Here is a 20,134-nt window from a genome sequence, read left to right as displayed (position 1 = left end):
AATAGTGTTGCCAGATCGCAGCAAGGTTCCCATTCAAGCAAAGATATATAAAAAAAAAAACAAACATTTACAAACAGCCACAAGACGCAATGCCGCGGAAATAATTGAAAAACTAACATATAAAAAAAAAATACGTACTCCAACGTACTTGCAATGCCAGACACTTATGGTCAGTTCGATGCTGAGCGCGTCTGTCGTGTTTGTCTGCGCGAAGTGGGCGATTTTTACTTTATCTACGATGAAGCGCCCGTAGAGCAGGGTGCGAACATCGCTCAGATACTCAATGAATGCACACGGTATACGTGTGAGCGTTACGACAAGATGCCGCATCATATGTGCGACACCTGCATCAAGGCCGCCTGCCAGGCGTATCGCTTCAAGAGGGACGCTGAAAAAGCATATCGCTCGCTTGTGGACATACTGGGCCGCACACCAGTTAGCAAGCCGAACAGTAGCGATATGTGCACCCAGACCGAGCAACTGCCCATGCTGCCGTGCGGCATCTGCAACGATAAGTTCTTAAGCATTATTGAAGTGCGTCTGCATCGGAATCGTCAGCACAAAAACGTGGCGGAGCTCAAGTGCAAACTGTGCGACGAACAGTTCCAGCAATTGCGACAGCTGCTTAACCATCTCGTGGAGCGACATGATCCCAAGTCGACCACATCATTTTTGCGTCGCCGTCGCGAATGTCGCGACTGCCAACGCGTCTTCTCGCGACGCGATCATTTGCTCCGTCATATGCAGGCTGTGCACAATGTGGAGGGCCGTGGTCGGCGCCGGACACTGGCCGCGGAGCAGGAAGTGCAATCTGAAACATGGCCGCCTATCGACGAGGCAACCATGCACAGCGCCGACGAATTGGTTTCGGCTGCCGTCTTATTTAATGATCCAGCTGCGTGCTCTGATGGCGAGAACGACAACGATAATAACGAGATGCGCTATCAATGCCATACGAATCCCATATCAAGCAACGACGACACTGAAGATGAAGAGATCCATGCGGAGGCTAAGCAATCCCTGTGGCTGCACATTAAGCCAGAGCCGGAGGCGGACCTCGAACCGTATCCGGAGTCATTTGTGGCACCTGCAAATCGCGTAATGCGCCGCAAAAAAACAAATCTCGAACGTGCCACCCACACTGACACAGAGGATGAAAATGAAGGCCTGAACAACCAGAAAATTACGACCAGTGTTTTGGCAGCAGAGGTTAAAGGTAGGTTTTTCAAGTAACATAAGTCAATTCGAAACAGGTATAGATAAAGATATGTTTTAGTACAAAAAATAGGCGTATACAGCCTTGACCTGACCTGTTTTGATTTATATACGACAGTTTTACACCCACTTCTTATCATTGTGGGTGGAATTTTTAAGACTCCTTTATAGTTGCTTATCAGTCAGTCAGTCGACACACACCATTTTATATATATAGCGATGTAAATATTGGATAAGTATGTCTAACGGGCGCTTTGAATTATCTCAAGCAGAGGAGCCACTGGTTACCGGCAGCGAGCAAGAGTTACCGATTAAGCTGGAACGCCAGCGCGCTGATAGCGTCAATGATGATGGTGAGTATGAGATGGACGCCTCATCAGCAAATATTTACCATAGCGCAGATGAGGAGGACGGCGAGGAAGAGTTTGCCAATGACGAGAGCGACATTGATGAATACGACGACGAAGATGACGACGAACCGGATGCCGAGCAAAAGACGCCATCGGAAGACAAGTCTAAGCAGACCCAAGCGAAAACAGTGCGCGATTATCTGCAAAAGCCGACAGCTGGCAAGCAGCGACGTCGTCGTCGCAAAAAGCAGAGTGATTCGGCGGCACCGAACCCGGAGAACCGGTGCGATGTCTGCATGCGCACATTTTCCCGCCACTGTCATTTGTTGCGCCACAAATTGTCGCATTTGGAAAAGAAGCCGCACAGCTGTCCCCACTGTCCCAAGGCGTTTGCGCGCAGCGATCATTTGAAGGCGCACGTGCAAAGTTTGCATGGCAACAAGGAGCACAAGTGCGTGCTGTGCGAGGCAGCGTTCTCCCGCCTCGACGCCCTCGAGCGGCACAAGATGAGCAAGCACAACGGCGAGGGCCTGGACGCCAGCAGCGAGCTCAAACTACAGATGAGCGAGCATACGTGCGAATACTGCTCCAAGCGATTCTCAAGCAAGACCTACCTGCGCAAGCACACGCTACTCCACACGGAATTCCTTTACGCGTGCAAGAGCTGCGACGAGACATTCAAGGAGCGCCAGCAGCTACGCAGTCACGAGAAGACGCACACCGGTCAGCGCAATTTCCTCTGCTGCATTTGCGGCGACAGTTTTGCGCGCAACGACTATCTGCGCGTCCACATGCGGCGACACAATGGCGAAAAGCCATACAAGTGCCGTTATTGCGTTAAGGCCTTTCCACGCGCCACCGATCTTAAGGTACATGAGCGGTACGTGATCAAGCCAACAACGAAATTGGATTTTAAGATTGTCACTTATCGTTATTGATTTTGCGTGCATTGTATTTTAGCTATCACACCGGCACGAAGCCCAATCTGTGCAATACTTGCGGCAAGAGTTTCCATCGCGCATACAATCTGACCATACACATGCGCACCCATACTGGCGAACGTCCATACAAGTGTGACCAGTGCCCAAAGAGCTTCAGCCAGAGCAACGACTTGAAGGCGCACATACGACGGCATACTGGGGAGCGCTACAAGTGCCCGCATTGTGATGCCTACTTTCTGCAGCTTTACCATATGCGCAATCATTGCCTCAGTGCCCATAATAAGCATATTGAGACGAAAACTGGTCGGCTACAACGCACTGGTCTGCTGGACGAGTCCAATCACACGCATCTTACCACTGTGGTCATGCCCGCAACACGTTCGCACCCATCAACGGGTGATCCGCCAGCGACAGTTAGCACACAATTGCCCGCAGCGTCGACAGCGCCTGCGACAATTGCAACGCCAATTATGCATTCCCCGGTGACATACAATATATCATCACCAGCATCAGTGTCGGTGCCAGTGCCGGAAGCCGCCGGATTTGTGGGTGTTGCGAACAATGCAAGGGCGACGGCAACGGCAGCGCCACCCTTTGGAGCATTTAATATACCTCCCGTGGTTATGGGTAAGCGTCCTTACATAGCCTATGTGCCACATGCCACCTAATGCTGTCTCTGTCTAATTTTGTTCATCTCTCTCTCTCTCTCTCTCTCTCAGCGCATTTAATGTACAATCATGGCAGCAACAGTCAGCAGAGCAATGCCAGCGGCAGCGAGACCGGAAAATAACCGAGACTACACTATAAAATATGCAAGCAAATCTTCAGTATGCTATTCCAACATAATTTTAAGTTCTCCTTGTATATATGTACGACGATATGAAATCGAGCCTTTACAACAATGCACTATGGTCCCAAAGTCGATATTTTGGCATAGACCCAAATAGTTGATAGGACAGAATTTAAAAAAAAAAAGAAGAAAAAAAAATACATTTTTACAAAATGTTGGTTTATTTTTGGGAGCCCTTGTTTTTAAAAATTTGGCGTAAAATCTGAGTTTACTTTGAGTGTAGAAAAGAAATTGAAAGAACACTGCAAATAATTATGGATACAAGTTCGATTCGTATATGTGTGCTGTTGTGTGTAGCTTTAGGTTAAAATTAAGAAGTGCTATTGCATTTGAGCAGCTAATATATTATTACATCAAATAACTTACAATCGGCAAACTATTGTGATTGAGGATTATTAACATTATTTTTCACCTTGTGCTAGCGTTTAAGAAATACTCTTTTTTTTCAGTTGCGCTGAATTGGCAGCTTTACTGTTTTTGTTACCTTGATGATGAGTTTAGTTTGCATACATTTCAAATACAAAATGAGATAACCTTAGGCAAGTCACATTTAAATTAGTCAAGACTAATAGCTAAAATGTTATATTATACATTTTCTCATTATTGAATTACTTGGCCTTGTCGGTAAAGGTGGACCATATCAATCGAAAATGACATTCAAAATTATTATAAAATGGTGCAATTTAGTTTTTATATGTTATGCCAAATAAAAATAAAAGACTTTGGGGCCAGAGGGCAGTAATGAGCATGCTTTTGCGAGTGAAAATTGATTAAGATCAACATAAATAACATTTTTACGGCAAAGCTAAGCGATTTGTATTGTATAAGTATTGCATACAAGCAATGGGCAAAATTCTTTAACCAGTGAAATAATCATTGCCAATTCAATGTTCTACATACCGGCAGTTTTAAGTTAGAATAAATGATATAATTTTTGTTTTATTTTTATGCCTTATACCCATTAAAATTGGTATTGTAAAATTGTGCAAAAACAAACAAATGTATATGTGTTTTACATTAGCTTAAACAGCCAAGTCGATCTAGTCTATCCGTCTTTAAACAGATGTTGTGAGAATTTATGAAAGTTCTGGTATATTACACGCAAATCAAGTTCACTTTATTCAATCGAATTCCTGTTGATATAAAAGACACTTTTAAAGCTATAGTATATTCAGTACACCTTGTCATATTATTGATTCACTGCAAAAATTTCATCAATATCAATGTGTGAGACGCCAGCAGCATTATAATGCACCTGATTATGTCAGCCACTACTCCAGATTTCGCAACAAAAAAATATTGTAATTGTTGTAAATGCGGATGTTAAAAAATATATATAACACCAAACTACAACCTTTTTTAATAGACTCAATATTTTTTGACAGCTGCATACAGAGTATCTCCTAGTTGGGCGCCGACTAGAGTATTCACACAAGTTTGTGTTTAACTATTGCATTCGCGCAATTTTCAGTACAATATTTTTATATTCTTGTAGAGAATATCATAATTGTGTCGTTTAGTTTGTAACGCATTCCTTGAGCAGCTTCACTCTACGTCCGTCTATCTGCCTGTTTTAAAGCTCATCTCTCAGCTTGAAAGCAATCTAAGTTTTAACATATCCGTATTTTTGCAAGGAGGCGTTGGAGTCATAACCGGATGGAATCGACTTCATGTTTAATAACGTTGGTTTCTATGAACATTGAACTTCTATATAGGTACAGGAACCACTTTTGGTTTTTAAAATTTACAATCAATTTCAGACGGTATGTATTTTCTAACCGTGGAAATACATTAATATATTTAAAACGAATTGATGCTAAAATGAAAACAATTTTTTCTTTCCTTGAGATTATGTTTGCCTATATTTATTGTTTTATAAGAGGTAAAACTAATATGTATGTTGACGGTTGGCTTTCAGAACTGGAATAGTCTCTTTAATAGATAGCTTAAATCCTTAAATCATGATGTTTATATTATTGACAGAAGTATAAGCCAAGTCGACAAGATTTTGTATAAGATCAAACTATTATAAATGTATAAATGTTTATGTCTTAATGTTGCACAAACTTATTACCTTTAAGACTAGGTGTTTATATATATTCATTTTAAATTCAATGAAAATCAAAAGATAAAATAAAAATGTAAATAGTCAGTTCATATAAAATGTGAGATTACTTTCCCATAACATATCCGTATTTAGCTTGAGGCGATGGAGTCATAATCAACCGGATCGAACAACTAACTTCACATTCCTACTATGTGCCATGCATTTGAATTTAATTTATAACAGCTCGATAACAGTTTGTCGATAAGTGCTACTGAGTGGGGTGAAAATGAGTTCAAATCATTGAAAAAACGAAACTAGAGTCTCATGAATTGAATTGCTGTTGCTTTATCAATTTTTTGTGTCGCAGCAACTAATTTATCAAATTAATATCTATAGGCAGCTACACGAACATTTGAATTTAACTATATTACGCGCCGCGCTCTACTCGATAATTGTGCTGTTAACAGCTGTTCGATAAATGTTATTACACTAAGCGCATGCTCTCACTCTCTCTCTCTCACTTTCTCTCTTTCGTTCTTTCTATTTTGATACGAGAAAATATTATGTTAATGTTGTTTTTATTGTTTTTAATAGTTGTATGTAAACAGTCGTAGGCTTATCGACTTCTTTGCATTGTTTGTGCAACACTCTTGAAAACTTAATTAATTTTGGTGCTGAAATAAAAAGTGAAGAGCAAACGATTGGCCAGTTTATCAGTCTGAATTCTTAAACGATTGAATTGTACTCATTTTCGGGCAACATTTGCTCTATGCCTGCCAGTGAGGGTATGCGTGTGGCGGTGTGATGAGCTTCCAACAACACAGCTTTTTTGTTTTCATTCGCCTTATTTTGACTCGCAAAACGCCTTAAACTTTTGCTGTGAACGGACGACAAAATTTGTTGTGCAGTGCCCGTTTTGTTGTTTTTGTTGTTATTTCGAATCGAAATTATTATAAAACTAAAATTAAATTTATACAAATTTGAATAGAAAGTGAAATAATAAAATTCTATAGCTTAATTATTGAGCAAAATATAATGGACTAGTGTGTCTTTTAACGGATTGCTCAAATTGTTTATATTTTACTATATTGAACAAAGCAAACACTACTCCTAAGCATAACAAGTGCCTTTTATGCATGCCCTGTAAGTAAACAATTTTTAAATACATTGTTGTTAAATAATGGACCCCCTTTGAGTAATTATTTCACATTCGACTGCAAGATGTGTGAGGAGAGGGACCAACACACACACAGACACATACGCACATACATGTGAGACTCTGAGCGATGCTCTCATCCTGCATTTAGCCAGTGCTTGATTTCTGTTACAAATCAATTGGCCATTGTGGCACTGCTTAATAATAGACTACATCTACAGTGGGTACAGGGGATCGCCTAGTCGAGCTCACTCAGTCGACTAGAGCACGCTTGTTAGTTTGTATATGGTATTTGTGCCCCTCCTACATGTTTAATTAGAATAACAATTTTCACGTAAATTGGGCAAAACAAGTGTTTTATTTCCCGTTATATAGCAGTTAATATTAATGCCGTTAAGTTGTGGCTTATTTAAGTGAGATTCTCTGATTTCCCAGTAACTTTGCTTTGTAATCTATAGATCATTAAGATTGTATCCATATCTTGTTGGAGGCCTAGATAAATAACTTGAATAGAGGTAATTTTTTTTGTTTGTTTGTTTCAACTTTTTCAACTTATCGGCCTTACTAAATGTTCATGCTTGGCTGACGGCTTTTAAATACGTTTTAATGATCAATGCAAATGTTTATGCAATATATATGCAAGCCCTCGTTTCTTTGTAACACATTAATTTCTGATGAAATATCTACTTCTGTGGTCCCTAATCTGATTCGATTCGATTGTTGTGCGATCAGAGTCTATATGCAATATCTGCTATTATCATTTGGTGCGATCAACAATTGACGCGATTTACGTCACAGGCAAATTGATTGTCTGGATTACTTCGTATTTTTACTTTCCTCTGTAAACATGACACATGAGAATTGTGATATGAATCAAATTAACGTATCTGCCCATAAAACTGATTATAAACATGGGACATTTCATATTACGTGAGCAATATACTCTGCTCCACGTTTAACCACATTGAAGTGGTTATAAATAGCGCAACGTATTATAATATAATGGTATTATTCACAATCAGCCTTATCGCCAACCTCCATCAATTAAGACAACCGAGTCTCGCGACTCTTCGGTCGAGTCGACTCGCGAATACAGTAATTAGACCAAAGTGTTCCTCTGACAAAAAGGTGAATGTTCCTAGTAGTTTTCTTCTTTCTTTTCTTTTATTTTCTTTTTTTCCCCAAACAGGTCTTGTACATATGTATTCCGGTTTACTGATGATGTAATCAGCTGCAAGACCTGTAAACATATAGAAACACATACAGTACAAAAGACGAGAAAAATAAAGTTGAACTAGGCGTCAAGTCGTCAAGTCCTCAAGTTGACGAAATGTTCCCTTAAAATGAAACGTCAATTCAAGAATTGTAATTAAATTTGTAAACTACACTTACAATCACAAAATTCAGCTGGAAACTCCAAATTGTGACTCACTTAAATTTGCTGCTCAAATACTTAGATGTGCTTTAGATCTACATTTATAGTTTAAGAAAGATACGTTAATCATGACAAAAACATATTCGAGGGTATTGTGATAGAACCACACATTATTGATAATATTTGGACAAGCTTTGAAGATGTATTATGACAATATTACAGGTCAGCTTAAGGCTGAAAAACATTTTGGCACCTCAAACAACTAATATATTCTTGACATTGAGTTATCCACATCGAATATGCGGATATAAAAATAAATCTCAGGTATAAAAGAGTAGCTAATATGCCCTTGGAAAGGGTATAATCCAAATGAATATGACCAATGTCTGCCAATATGGCATACGCGGATGGATGGTGCGAAAGCAAAAGCACACGGCCTTATTCAAAAAAACAGCCAAAGAAGCCACTTGTACTAGGAAGACAGGGGCAGGGGCAGGGGCAGTGTCTCTATAAGTGGGTGTACGGGATTTTGTAAAGTTTTATTAATTGAGGCCGTGACGTTGATCGGTACTCGACGCGACTTGTGAGCTGTGAGCGTAAAGTGTCTAATCTAATTGCCGTTTGGGTATTTAATAGACAGCTGAACGCTTCATGTCATTGTGTTTGTTCTTGGAAATCCAGTTTAGGTGGGAGCTGCGGGATTGGGTGTGGAAATGCTTTATCTAATCTCAGCGAATAAATTATGTATTTCAAATTGCCACATCTATATAACATTCATATAAATACATTTTATAGCCTTCCCTGCCAAATAAAACTGGTTTATAATCGGACCCAGACGTGATCCGAGAGATGTCTTCAACGGGCACGGAAAGCACAAAGCTGGGAGATGTGGGCCTGATTGAGGTGCAGCTGGATAGTTTAGACTCGAGTCACAATTTTGCCACCACAAATGGTACGACGACTCCAAGGACCAAGCCGGATCAACAGCAACTGCAACGGGATCGGCAGATGCAAAAAAATGTGTTCAAATCGAAGTTGTTCATAATTGCGGTTAGTTTCTCCTCGATTCTTATGATAGCCATGTGCATTGGCTTCCTGGTGCACTATGAATTTTCTGGCGATGTCACCGACATGCAGAATGTTGACTATTGGCATGTCTCGTTGCCCAAGGAGCAGCAGGAATGGTATGATCGCGGCATCGATGAACTTAAGCTGGCACTCAATCGGAATACAAATCGACGGCGGGCCAAAAATGTGATCCTCTTTGTGGGGGATGGTATGGGTCCCAATACGGTGACGGCGTCACGCATCTACGGATTTAAAGAGGAAGGCCTGCTCAGTTGGGAGCGTTTCCCGCACATGGGCCTCCTGAAGACATATTGTGCCAATAAACAGGTACCCGACTCCTTCTCCACGGCAACGGCGCTCTTTGGCGGCGTCAAGGTCAATTACGAGACGGGTGGCGTTGATGCCAATGTTCCACTTGGCAATTGCAGTGCCTCTCTCAAGGAGGAACATCACGTCCAGAACATATTCAACTGGGCGCAGGTGGATGGCATGCGCACTGGATTTGTGACCACAACGCGGGTAACCCATGCCACACCCGCTGCCCTCTACGCCCATGTCGCCGATCGGCGGTGGGAGTGCGAGGCAACCATGCCACCAGAGGCACAACAGCTGGGTTGCCTGGACATTGCCCGACAGTTGGTGGAACAGAACACAGGACGCCAGATCAATGTGAGTAGAAAAAATGGCAGATGAACATTAATATTTACATGAGTATACGATATCAGCTTATTATAATTTCTTAGGTTTGTCTTTAATTCAAGTAGCTTTACATTTGCTCAAGTTCTGCAAGTATTCGGAAAATTAGTCAATTCAAGAATTCCACTTGAAACGTTTTCTATAATAAGTAGTTTTTTGAAGAATATTCATTTATTTTTTTCTCAATTTTTTCTCAATTTTTTCAAAAGTACTTTATGTAAAATTGAAAGTTTGCCAAAGATTTTTGGTAGTTCAAATTCTTTATTGGCAAAAAATTAAAGCGTTATTTTATATGAGACTTGTATTAAATTAAATAACAATAATTTAAGGTTATCATGGGCGGCGGTCGTCAAATGCTGGTCTCGAATGTCAGCGCCACAGAGAATGATCCGCTGGACATGTGGGCGGGTCACTCCGCTGACGGACGCAATCTCATCACGAAGTGGGCGCAGATAAAGGCGGAACAGGGCGTGCCGCATGCTGTCGTCCAAAACAATGCGGAACTGAGGAATCTTGATGCGGAGAATATTGACTATATGATGGGCATCTTCGCCAATGGCCACCTCAAGTACGATCACGAGCGGGACTCGGGCGACAACGGAATGCCCTCGTTAACCAATATGACCCTTAAGGCGCTGCAAGTGCTGGGCAACAGCGATAAGGGCTACCTGCTTGTGGTCGAGGCGGGAATGATTGATCAGGCTCATCATCGGGGCAATGCCCGCAAGGCCCTCAACGAAGTACTAGCCCTCAATGAGGCCGTCCAAGCGGTGCAAGCTTATCTCATAGAAAAGTAAGTGATGATTCTACAACAAATAAGAACAGATATAACGATGCTTAACAGGGACCAGCTGGACGAGACACTGTTTATTGTGACCGCTGATCATTCGCACAGTCTAACTATCAATGGGCATCCGGAGCGTGGGGCTGATATATTGGGACTTGCCGGCAATTCCAAGACAGAGCAGACGCCATACACAACGCTCACGTATGGCACCAGTTACAAGGGATTTCAAGTTAATGCGGAGCAGCTGCAGCGACAGAATCCAGCGTTGAGTGACACCACAGACTGGGAATATACGCAGCAGGCGGCGATCAATACCGACGAGAACCTTCACGGTGGCTCCGATGTGACGATACATGCTCGTGGTACATACATACGTTGTCACAACAATCATAACAAATAAATATTAATTAATATACATTTTTTTTTGCAGGTGCAATGTCGTATTTGTTCCACGGTGTGCATGAGCAGAGCTATGTGGCGCATGTTATTTCCTATGCGCTGCGTATTGGGCGCTTCCGTGATAGCACAATCGCCGAATCCCTGGCGGAGCTGATGCCTTTGTAGCTTTAAATTTAGCATATTTCTTTTCCTTTTTTTTTCTATATATTTAATATATGTAACATGTGATAAGTTGTTTTGTTTTCTAGTGCCAAGCGCAAATAAATGCATATAAATAAATGTTGATAAAATTTCAAAAGCGCGCGCGCATTTTCTTTTTATTTACTTTTCGGTTAATGCTGCCACTTAGCGCACCGCGCTGCCAGACTACGCTCTTCTATGTACTGTATCATTAAACAGAGCAGATATAACCATTTGCATACTGGTTTAACTTTTAGCCAATTTGGTGACCACAGCCCGTAAAATGTAAGGCGTTAATTTAAAAGAGGATATCAATGTCTGTCCGGATGCAAAATTCATTGCCTCTCGACAGGCACATATTCACGCATACATACAAATATACATAGGCCTTAGTGGCTGTATGCACTTGCAGTTAAGTATCGATATAATTTTAAAATGAGTCAGCAATCGCAATGTTTGCATTCTATCGATATGACAAACATATCGATAGTCAATAACATCACTACAAAGCAGAAAGTTGGAAGTTCCTTCATACAAGCTGCAATTATATACAAAAAAATAACCATTGATTTTAATAAACAGTTTAATATTAGCCGCGTTTTCACCGACGTTTGGTGCTGAGTTATTATTTTTTTTTCCTTTTGTGTTTCAAGTGGTCTCGAAATTTTCGTTGTTCGTTCCTTCATTATTGTTAAAGTGATTGGGTGTTGCGTGTGAAACGAACGCCCTCCCCCACCAAAAACAAAAAAAAATACAGAAAAATCAAAGTTATTGTTTATTGATTAATTGCCGGGTCTGTAGAAACAACGAAATCCAGTAAAAATGGCGTTGAAAGTTTTGGTCGGTCAAAGTAAGTGCAATGACAAATATTCTAATTCGCATTTGATTCCACCACTGTTGTGACTAACAAACACCCACACACGCGTACATACACGCACACAGATAGAAGACAATATTGCGATACACTAATACATATGAGAGTCTTATTTAGCCCATTTACTACATACGAATTGGATATGTATGCATGTAGTTAGTATCCACTGATATGCACAAAATTTCGCATTTGCATATAGGCTTATCAAAGAGCGGCCCCAACCCCACCCACAACGCACATCGATTTTTCCAAAAACCTTAACCACCCAACAACAACAGCAACAACATTTGGCACCCACTGTTCAGTCCGCCCACTCCGTGTGTGTGTGTGTGTGCGTGCGCGGGGGTTACGGTGACCTTTGCCACAGGAGCAAAGCATTTGCAGCGCCAATAGCCCTGGCGTCATACGTATCAGATTCCTTTTTGTTTTTGCTTTTGCCTTTGCCTGATTATGCCGTTCCGTTCCATTCCATTTCGTTCCGGCTATCTGGTGTCCTTTTTGCAATTTGCAAAATGCCAATTACTATAAATATAATCATTGATTAGCAGCGCTCGCACGTTTACAAAATCAATCAGGCAACGCTACTTTTGCTAAATGGCTTATTTTTTGCACTGTCTTTCTCTGCTGCTGCTGCTGCTGTTGCTGCTCTTCTTCTGCTTGTTATTATTATTGTTATTATTGGCTTGCTGTAGCTGAGTCATCAGTGCTCGTAATGAAAGGCTTTGCTTATGAGTAATTGTTTTTTCACCCTTTTTTTAACACTTCTTTTTTTGATAAATAATGCGCAGTTTCCATTTAATTTATGACATTAGTGGGTGATGTACTGAATCCCTTTGAATGGGTTCGACTGCAAACATATTGAATGAACGACTCAGACTCACTTCACTTAACGAATGATCCAAGTCCCTAATATTATATTTATATGCATCTCGTATTCACTCTAATTTATCTACCGCTCGTTCATTATTGTTTCTGTAAAATGTAGATTGAATCAGCTTTGAACAATACTATTAGGCAGTTATTGGGCTTTTATCACAAAACGAGCTGTGTGTTACGCGCCGAATTCCAAGACTAAATTCGCAAAAATTAATCAGGGGCGATAAAAGTTTGTTGCTGCTTAACCTAAATAAATGTATCAGAGCTCAGGATCTTTGTTTATGTTTTATAAGTAAATTACACTACAAATATATCCTGTTTTGTATTTTCTTTTAGATTTAGCATTTGTTGTATTCTTTCAATACTATAATGCAAATAATGAACTCTTTTTTCGTTCAACTAAGCTTATTGACAACTCTAAAAACAAAATGGATTTAAATCAATTTTGAAAATTAATTCGCATATTTTGTTGCCTATTTATAGAGATTATGAACGAGGTGGTGAAGTACAAGCCGCCACCACCAAAGAAGGCTGGTGCTCCAGCTGCTCCAAAGGCGGCCGGCGCTGGAGGAATTGAATGGCGTGTCCTTGTCGTGGATAAGCTTGGCATGCGCATGGTGTCCGCCTGCACCAAGATGCATGAGATTAGTGCCGAGGGCATTACATGTGAGTTCCATAGCTAACCAAAAGAAATAACTTGACAATAATTCTGAATATGTTTCGATCTAGTGGTGGAGGACATTAACAAGAAGCGGGAGCCGTTGCCCACAATGGATGCCATATATCTGATAACGCCATCGGACGAGTCTGTGCGCGCCCTGATCCGTGATTTTGAGAATCCGGCGCGTCCCATGTACCGTTATGCGCACGTCTTCTTTACCGAGGGTATGTGCCAGCCGTTTGGCCAAGCTTTGACAATAATACAAATAATTGAAATATATATTGAGTTCCTAATGCGAGTGATTGTATGGCTATTTGTAAATGATCATAATGATATATCGTATTATTTAGTGTATTCCAATGCGAGTTAATTATGATTTCTATGGTTTTCAATTCATGTATGTCGATTATAATTTTATTTTCTTACATTTTTTTATGAATCCCGTTCTGAACTTTTCAAAACACCACCTGCACCTCTGCAAACATGATTCATGATTATTATATACATATATATAACTTGAATACAATATATGTATAAATGTGTATGTATGCCATGTAGCGATACCGCCCCGCATATTTGAAATGCTGCAATCGCACAAAGACATTTGTCGACGCTATGTGCGAACCTGCAAAGAGATCAATATTGCCTTCTTGGCATATGAAGCTCAGGTATAGTTAGTTAATCACACACACTCACACACACACACACGTACCCCCAATACATTATTTGCTACTCGTTGCTGTCACTCGTTCGAATTTCTCGTTGCTCTTATTACTAATATTCAAATTGTGCTGTGAAACGTTTCGACACGATTTTCATATTAATGTATCTCGTATAAGCTGGGTGCAACAAGAACTGACAAAGAATAATATCATTCAATGCTTCCCCGTCTCTTGTGGACGTGTCCTGTGAATTCATTTTCTTTTTAACGCTTTTGTTTTGTCCATATGTGCTCATGATTTATCTTCTTATTATTTATTATTTTTGTATTATTTTGCTTTGTTACTCTTATCCTGAAACTTTTCCAAACGCTCAATAAGTTTACTTTTCAGGGATTTGAATTGTGCATTAGGTATTTCTACTAATATACTCCAAAGTACATACATAGATAAAAATGACTTAATGAAATAAAACGCATACACCACTCATACTTACATACATGCCATATATACTTTACATATTTTGTAGCTTATCAAAAAAAAAAAAAATCCAAAGCCAAAAAAAAAAAAAAAAAAAAGGAAAAACGTTAAGCAAAATTTGATTGTGCGTATAATATTATAATTATAGTTTGCCCGGAGGAATTATTTAACGATTTGTGTAAATCGTGCGCTGCAAGAAAGATCAAAACTCTAAAGGAGATTAATATTGCATTTCTACCATATGAATGCCAGGTGCGCTAAACAACAAAAATATTTCGTTATATTAAATGTTAAGCGTTAAAAAAAACGTGTATAAAATACAAAATACTCTATATACCCTTCTCTGTCGCTCTCTCTATCTTTGCCTCTCGCTGTCTCCCTCTCTTACATTGCTTGGACAATGCAATAAACTCCAGACAATTACAAGAGCTAGAAACTTATAAATATATATACACATCTAAATCCGAACTCAAGCCTAAGCCCCCAAGAAAATATGAATTAAGCAACAACAAAACTCTTGTTTGAAAAACAGCTATCTCTCTAACTGTTCTATGTATGTTGCTTTTGTCTGATGACAGACTTGGAACATCTTTCTAAGTTTTGTACAATATATCTCTATCTCTTACACACACACACACACAATCTCTCTCTCTCTCTTTCTGTCATTGTTTATACTAATATAAAAACTTATGTGTATAAGTGTTGTACTTGCTGTTGTAAATACTACTGGTACCTCAATCAAATGTGGTGCCTGTCCCACATAGACATAATTAATTTTCCAACACTGTTTGCTCGCAGTGTCTCTAGTCCCATTTCCGAGGAACGCCTCTAAGCCAAATCTCCTTAAGTTTTGTTACACTTGTTTTGTAGTGTTCAATTTAATGTATGTGAATTGTATACAGAAAAGCAAATCGTCGCCTAACTAACCCTAAACACATCTGATCAATGTGAATATCAATCAATAAGAAGAACAACTAACTCTTCAATCACCCATAATAATAATACAAATAATGATAAGCCATCAAATATATAACTCGATTAAAAGTAAATGCTACTCGCCGACACAGACACAAAATGACCAGGCACGCTTAAGCACTCGTTCGTTTTTATACGATCGTGTAGCTTACTCGTTATTCGTCATGTTGTGAATCGGCGAGTACAACTCCAGGGCTCAAAACAAAACACAAATAGCACTAAAGAAAACAGAAACAGAATATAATTAACAATTTAACAACATATACTTAATCTATATAAATGTAACTGTTGTCAATTGGTTTCGTGTTCGTTCTCTCTCGTCATTTCAATGTAAATATGTATTTCATTAACTCAAACACACACACACACACACACACACACAAACTCTCACTCACACTTGTATACTAATTCATGTGGTCTCTCTCTCTCTCTCTAAATATATATGAATCTCGCTATAAAAATAAAGACATGCTCTCTCGCTCTTTTCTCTATCGTTATGCATGCTGAGCGCAGCATCCGGCTCTCTACCTCTGTCTCTGTCTCTCACTCGCTGCTTGCACTTGTAACAGCATAGCAAGCAAATTATTTTGGCTCAAAGTAATCGTTCCGGTCAAAAAACCAATTTAATTAGATGTGATTTTAAGTTCACATGCAGTTGAACTTGTGAGTTTTTTAATTACTGAGTCGACTTTTGCATTGCTAAAAACTGAATTTAGTACAAAAAAAAAAGAAAACTTCAGCTTCAAAACTCTCTTCGAATTTTGCAGTTAATCCGTTTATAAAGGGTCAAAATAGTTCCTTGCTGTATTGTAGACACACTAACACACAATCATATATATGTACATACATGCATTCATACAACCTATATACAACTGTAGTATCAAGTCAACGAGAATTGCTTTAACATACATATTCGATAAAAAAAAACAAAACATTCAATTTCACATATATCGAAACCAAGAAGTTCGCAAATTAATAGAGAAAATCCATGTTTTTGGGCCCACCTTCTGGCTGGCCTTTGGCATTCTACATATGTTCGCCGCAGGTGTTCTCTCTGGACTCGCCGGACACGTTCCAGTGCCTGTATTCGCCGGCATTCGCCTCGATTCGCGGCAAGCACATCGAGCGAATTGCCGAGCAGATCGCCACGTTGTGCGCCACGCTGGGCGAATACCCGAATGTGCGCTACCGAAGCGACTGGGATCGCAACATTGATCTGGCTGCCTCGGTCCAACAGAAGCTGGATGCCTACAAGGCCGATGAGCCAACAATGGGCGAGGGGCCGGAGAAAGCGCGTTCCCAGCTGCTAATTTTGGATCGCGGCTTCGATTGTGTGTCGCCACTGCTGCACGAGCTCACATTGCAGGCGATGGCCTACGATCTGTTGCCCATTGTGAACGATGTGTACCGCTATACACCCGGACCCAATCAGCCCGACAAGGAGGTGCTGCTCGATGAGAACGATGATCTATGGGTGGAGCTGCGACACGAGCATATTGCCGTCGTCTCCCAACAGGTCACACAGAATCTGAAGAAGTTTACCGATTCCAAGCGCATGAGTTCCAGTAAGTTACAGCCACAATCTCAAGCTGAATCTGTTGGTGTTGCTGTTTCGTTCGTGCACATACATGTTCGCTTTGGATATTCCAGCAGCTGACAAGTCGTCGATGCGTGACCTGTCCCAGATGATCAAGAAGATGCCGCAGTATCAAAAGGAGCTGTCTAAGTATTCAACACATTTGCATCTGGCTGAGGATTGCATGAAATCGTATCAAAACTATGTGGACAAGCTGTGCCGTGTCGAGCAGGATCTGGCCATGGGCACCGATGCTGAGGGCGAAAAGATCAAGGATCATATGCGCAACATTGTGCCCATATTGCTAGATGCTGTAGGCTCGGCTCAATTGCTCAGTTAACTCATCTATAACTCGAACTAATACGCTTCCTTTTCAGAACGTGTCCAATTACGATAAGGTGCGCATTATTTCGCTCTATGTCATGATTAAGAACGGCATCTCCGAAGAGAATTTGACCAAGCTGTTCACCCATGCACAGCTGTCGGTCAAGGATCAGGACATGGTGCGCAATCTTAGCTATCTTGGTATCAATGTCATTGCCGATGTAAGTACATATACTAAACAACAAATCGAATTCAGCTACGAATCCAAAGCCATTATAAATATGTATACATACATATATATATATATATATATATATTTAGTCACGCAAGAAGATATATTCAGTGCCACGCAAGGAGCGCATCACTGAGAGTACCTATCAGATGTCACGTTGGACACCGGTCATCAAAGACATTATGGAGGATTGCATCGAGGATAAGTTGGATCAGCGTCATTTTCCGTTCCTCGAGGGACGTGCCCAGAATACCAATTATCATGCACCGACCAGCGCCCGCTATGGCCACTGGCACAAGGATAAGGCACAGACACAGGTGAAGAATGTGCCACGTCTCATTATTTTCATAGTCGGTGGCGTAAGCATGTCGGAAATGCGTTGCGCCTACGAGGTGACCAACTCTGTACGTAACTGGGAGGTCCTTGTTGGCTCCTCCCACGTTCTCTCACCCGAAATCTTTCTCAGCGATTTGGGCAGCCTCTCCAAAGAGGATTAAAGACAACACAACACAGCACCACATCCACACCCCAAACACCAAACCCAAAACAAAACACATAAAAACGTGCAACTCAAACACACACACACACACTTACACACCCATACACGATATACAACTATGCTTATTTACATCTAGCCAAAACTGTAAGTTTGTTATTCAATATATGTACGTATATATATATGTATATATTTATATATATATATTCGTTGTCAAGTCTTTGGCTACTTCAAATTGATTGTTCAAACGTATATAGAGCACAGGTGATCTATTCCAGTATAGATACATAGATATGTTTATGTGCACCTCCTAACTAACCAACCCACAAATGGAAATAACAATACACACCCAAGAAACTATATACTATATAAACAATACAACATATATTATTATATATGCAGTTCAATATGTGTAATGGAAAAGCGTTTAATTACAACTCCATATGTATAACTCCCTATTACCTTACCACTTTATACCCGAGTTGTCTAACGAAACATACAGACGCATATAGCTATTATATATATACATGTATATCTATTTTTCAATTATGTATTTATGTGTGTACACGATGTTATTAATTTATGGTAGTTCAATGATATAAACAAAGAAGACAACAAAACCAATTACATATATTACAATTAATGTATGATGTATGTATCCTCACAGCTTCATCTTTGAATAGATCGAATAAGAAAACAATGCAAAAAAAAAAAGAAAAAATCCAAAAAAAAAAAGTGAGGAAAATGGAAAAGACGAAGCAAACTGTTTGTTAATTATTGTATATCACAATTGAGATTTAGTCAAATGTAGTTATGCGAAATTCAGTTTCATATAAAAACAAACGTTGTTGTATTAACTCAAACTGTACATTTGCATCTATGCAGCGTCTGCGGCGTTGTTGCCAGACATTTGCCATAGAATCTGCATAGATGCCTTGAAACGGTCTCTATAAAAAAAAAGAAAGAAAAAACATATTTTTTTTGTAGAAGCCCATATTAATCCCTAACATAACAGAAAAATGTTAATTGTGTTTAACAGAGTCTTTCGATGTTATTCGCAGTATGTGGTTGACGTGTATCAATTTATCAAAATGTAATTACAATTACTCTTTTTTCCATTCGAAATCTAGCACCGTTATGTAGAACCACAATTAACAAAAATGCACACTTAACACTCATCCAATTGGATTCGCTCAGATACAACGCAAAGCGGGTCGCTTTGGTGAAATTTGTGATTCGAATTTTGGGGCGGAAATGAAACCGGCATATTGCATTATGATACATGCTTAAGCAAAAAAAAAAAAGAAAACAAAATTAAAATCTTTGAAAAGCAATATTTAAACATGCAGTTGCAAATACAAATCTTTATATACTGCTATATTAAACTAGGTGTATGTACTAACAGTCTTTCAATTGAAACAGCTTTTGTGCGCCTTCCACAATTCAAGAACTCAACTCAACTACGTGTATTCCAAATCAAATGCAAGAAAACCATTTTTTGATGAAATAGTTTAAAGATAATGCGAAAAGCTTTAAGGAACAAAAACCGATTTCCACATTAATTGTAGGGTTAAAGGTAAAGTTCACAAAAATTAAAAAAATATATTTATATATATTAAAAAAAAAAACGGAAAAATGAGGAAATTTTAGGAATATGATACCAAGGTTATACAAACAACAGAAACCAATATACATACTAATTTTTAGGAATGAATGGCAATGTTAAACGATAAATATTTATACACTATATACAATACCTTATATATATATACTACAAATATCAATCAATATACACATAAAAATGTAATATCTAATACCTATACTTTAATCCTACGAATGCTTCTAATGCGAACGCATTCTAATTGGCAAAGTAGTGAAAAATTGCATTTACTCTAGTACAATACAACCATACTACAC

General features: G+C 39.5%; 3 protein-coding genes across 7 annotated transcripts; all 3 read left to right on the top strand.

Annotated features, from left to right (window-relative positions):
• Positions 1–3: 3 nt before the first annotated feature.
• LOC6564530 (zinc finger and SCAN domain-containing protein 2) lies at positions 4–3,503 on the top strand. Its single transcript, XM_001991411.3, has 4 exons — positions 4–1,216; positions 1,488–2,445; positions 2,526–3,133; positions 3,226–3,503. The coding sequence occupies exons 1-4, from the start codon at positions 154–156 to the stop codon at positions 3,294–3,296; spliced, it is 2,700 nt and encodes an 899-aa protein (XP_001991447.1). The 5' UTR covers positions 4–153; the 3' UTR covers positions 3,297–3,503.
• A 2,675-nt stretch (positions 3,504–6,178) lies between these two features.
• LOC6564531 (alkaline phosphatase) lies at positions 6,179–11,115 on the top strand. 2 transcript variants are annotated; one of them, XM_001991412.3, is made up of 5 exons: positions 6,179–6,546; positions 8,730–9,671; positions 10,028–10,491; positions 10,543–10,847; positions 10,916–11,115. In XM_001991412.3, exons 2-5 carry the CDS (start codon positions 8,784–8,786, stop codon positions 11,047–11,049), a joined length of 1,791 nt encoding a protein of 596 aa, XP_001991448.1. In that variant the 5' UTR covers positions 6,179–6,546; positions 8,730–8,783; the 3' UTR covers positions 11,050–11,115. The 2 variants fall into 2 exon arrangements, with proteins under 2 accessions (XP_001991448.1, XP_032594177.1); XM_032738286.1 differs by lacking the exon at positions 6,179–6,546 and adding an exon at positions 8,491–8,620.
• Positions 11,116–11,552: 437 nt separating this feature from the next.
• LOC6564532 (protein ROP) lies at positions 11,553–20,008 on the top strand. Of its 4 annotated transcripts, none has more exons than XM_032737916.2 (8): positions 11,553–11,914; positions 13,298–13,480; positions 13,544–13,699; positions 14,763–14,866; positions 16,635–17,154; positions 17,243–17,478; positions 17,543–17,710; positions 17,811–20,008. In XM_032737916.2, the coding sequence occupies exons 1-8, from the start codon at positions 11,887–11,889 to the stop codon at positions 18,216–18,218; spliced, it is 1,803 nt and encodes a 600-aa protein (XP_032593807.1). In that variant the 5' UTR covers positions 11,553–11,886; the 3' UTR covers positions 18,219–20,008. The 4 variants fall into 4 exon arrangements, with proteins under 4 accessions (XP_032593807.1, XP_032593805.1, XP_032593806.1 ...); XM_032737914.2 differs by lacking the exon at positions 14,763–14,866 and adding an exon at positions 14,034–14,143 and having other exon boundaries at positions 11,556–11,914; positions 17,240–17,478; positions 17,811–20,007; XM_032737915.2 differs by lacking the exon at positions 14,763–14,866 and adding an exon at positions 14,034–14,143 and having other exon boundaries at positions 11,557–11,914; positions 17,811–20,007.
• Positions 20,009–20,134: the final 126 nt, after the last annotated feature.

Source organism: Drosophila grimshawi, unplaced genomic scaffold, assembly GCF_018153295.1.
Source record: "Drosophila grimshawi isolate 15287-2541.00 unplaced genomic scaffold, ASM1815329v1 contig_848, whole genome shotgun sequence".
Taxonomy (NCBI): Eukaryota; Metazoa; Arthropoda; class Insecta; order Diptera; family Drosophilidae; genus Drosophila; species Drosophila grimshawi.
Note: the sequence above shows the minus strand (reverse complement) of the source record. Positions and strands in the feature narration are given on the sequence as shown.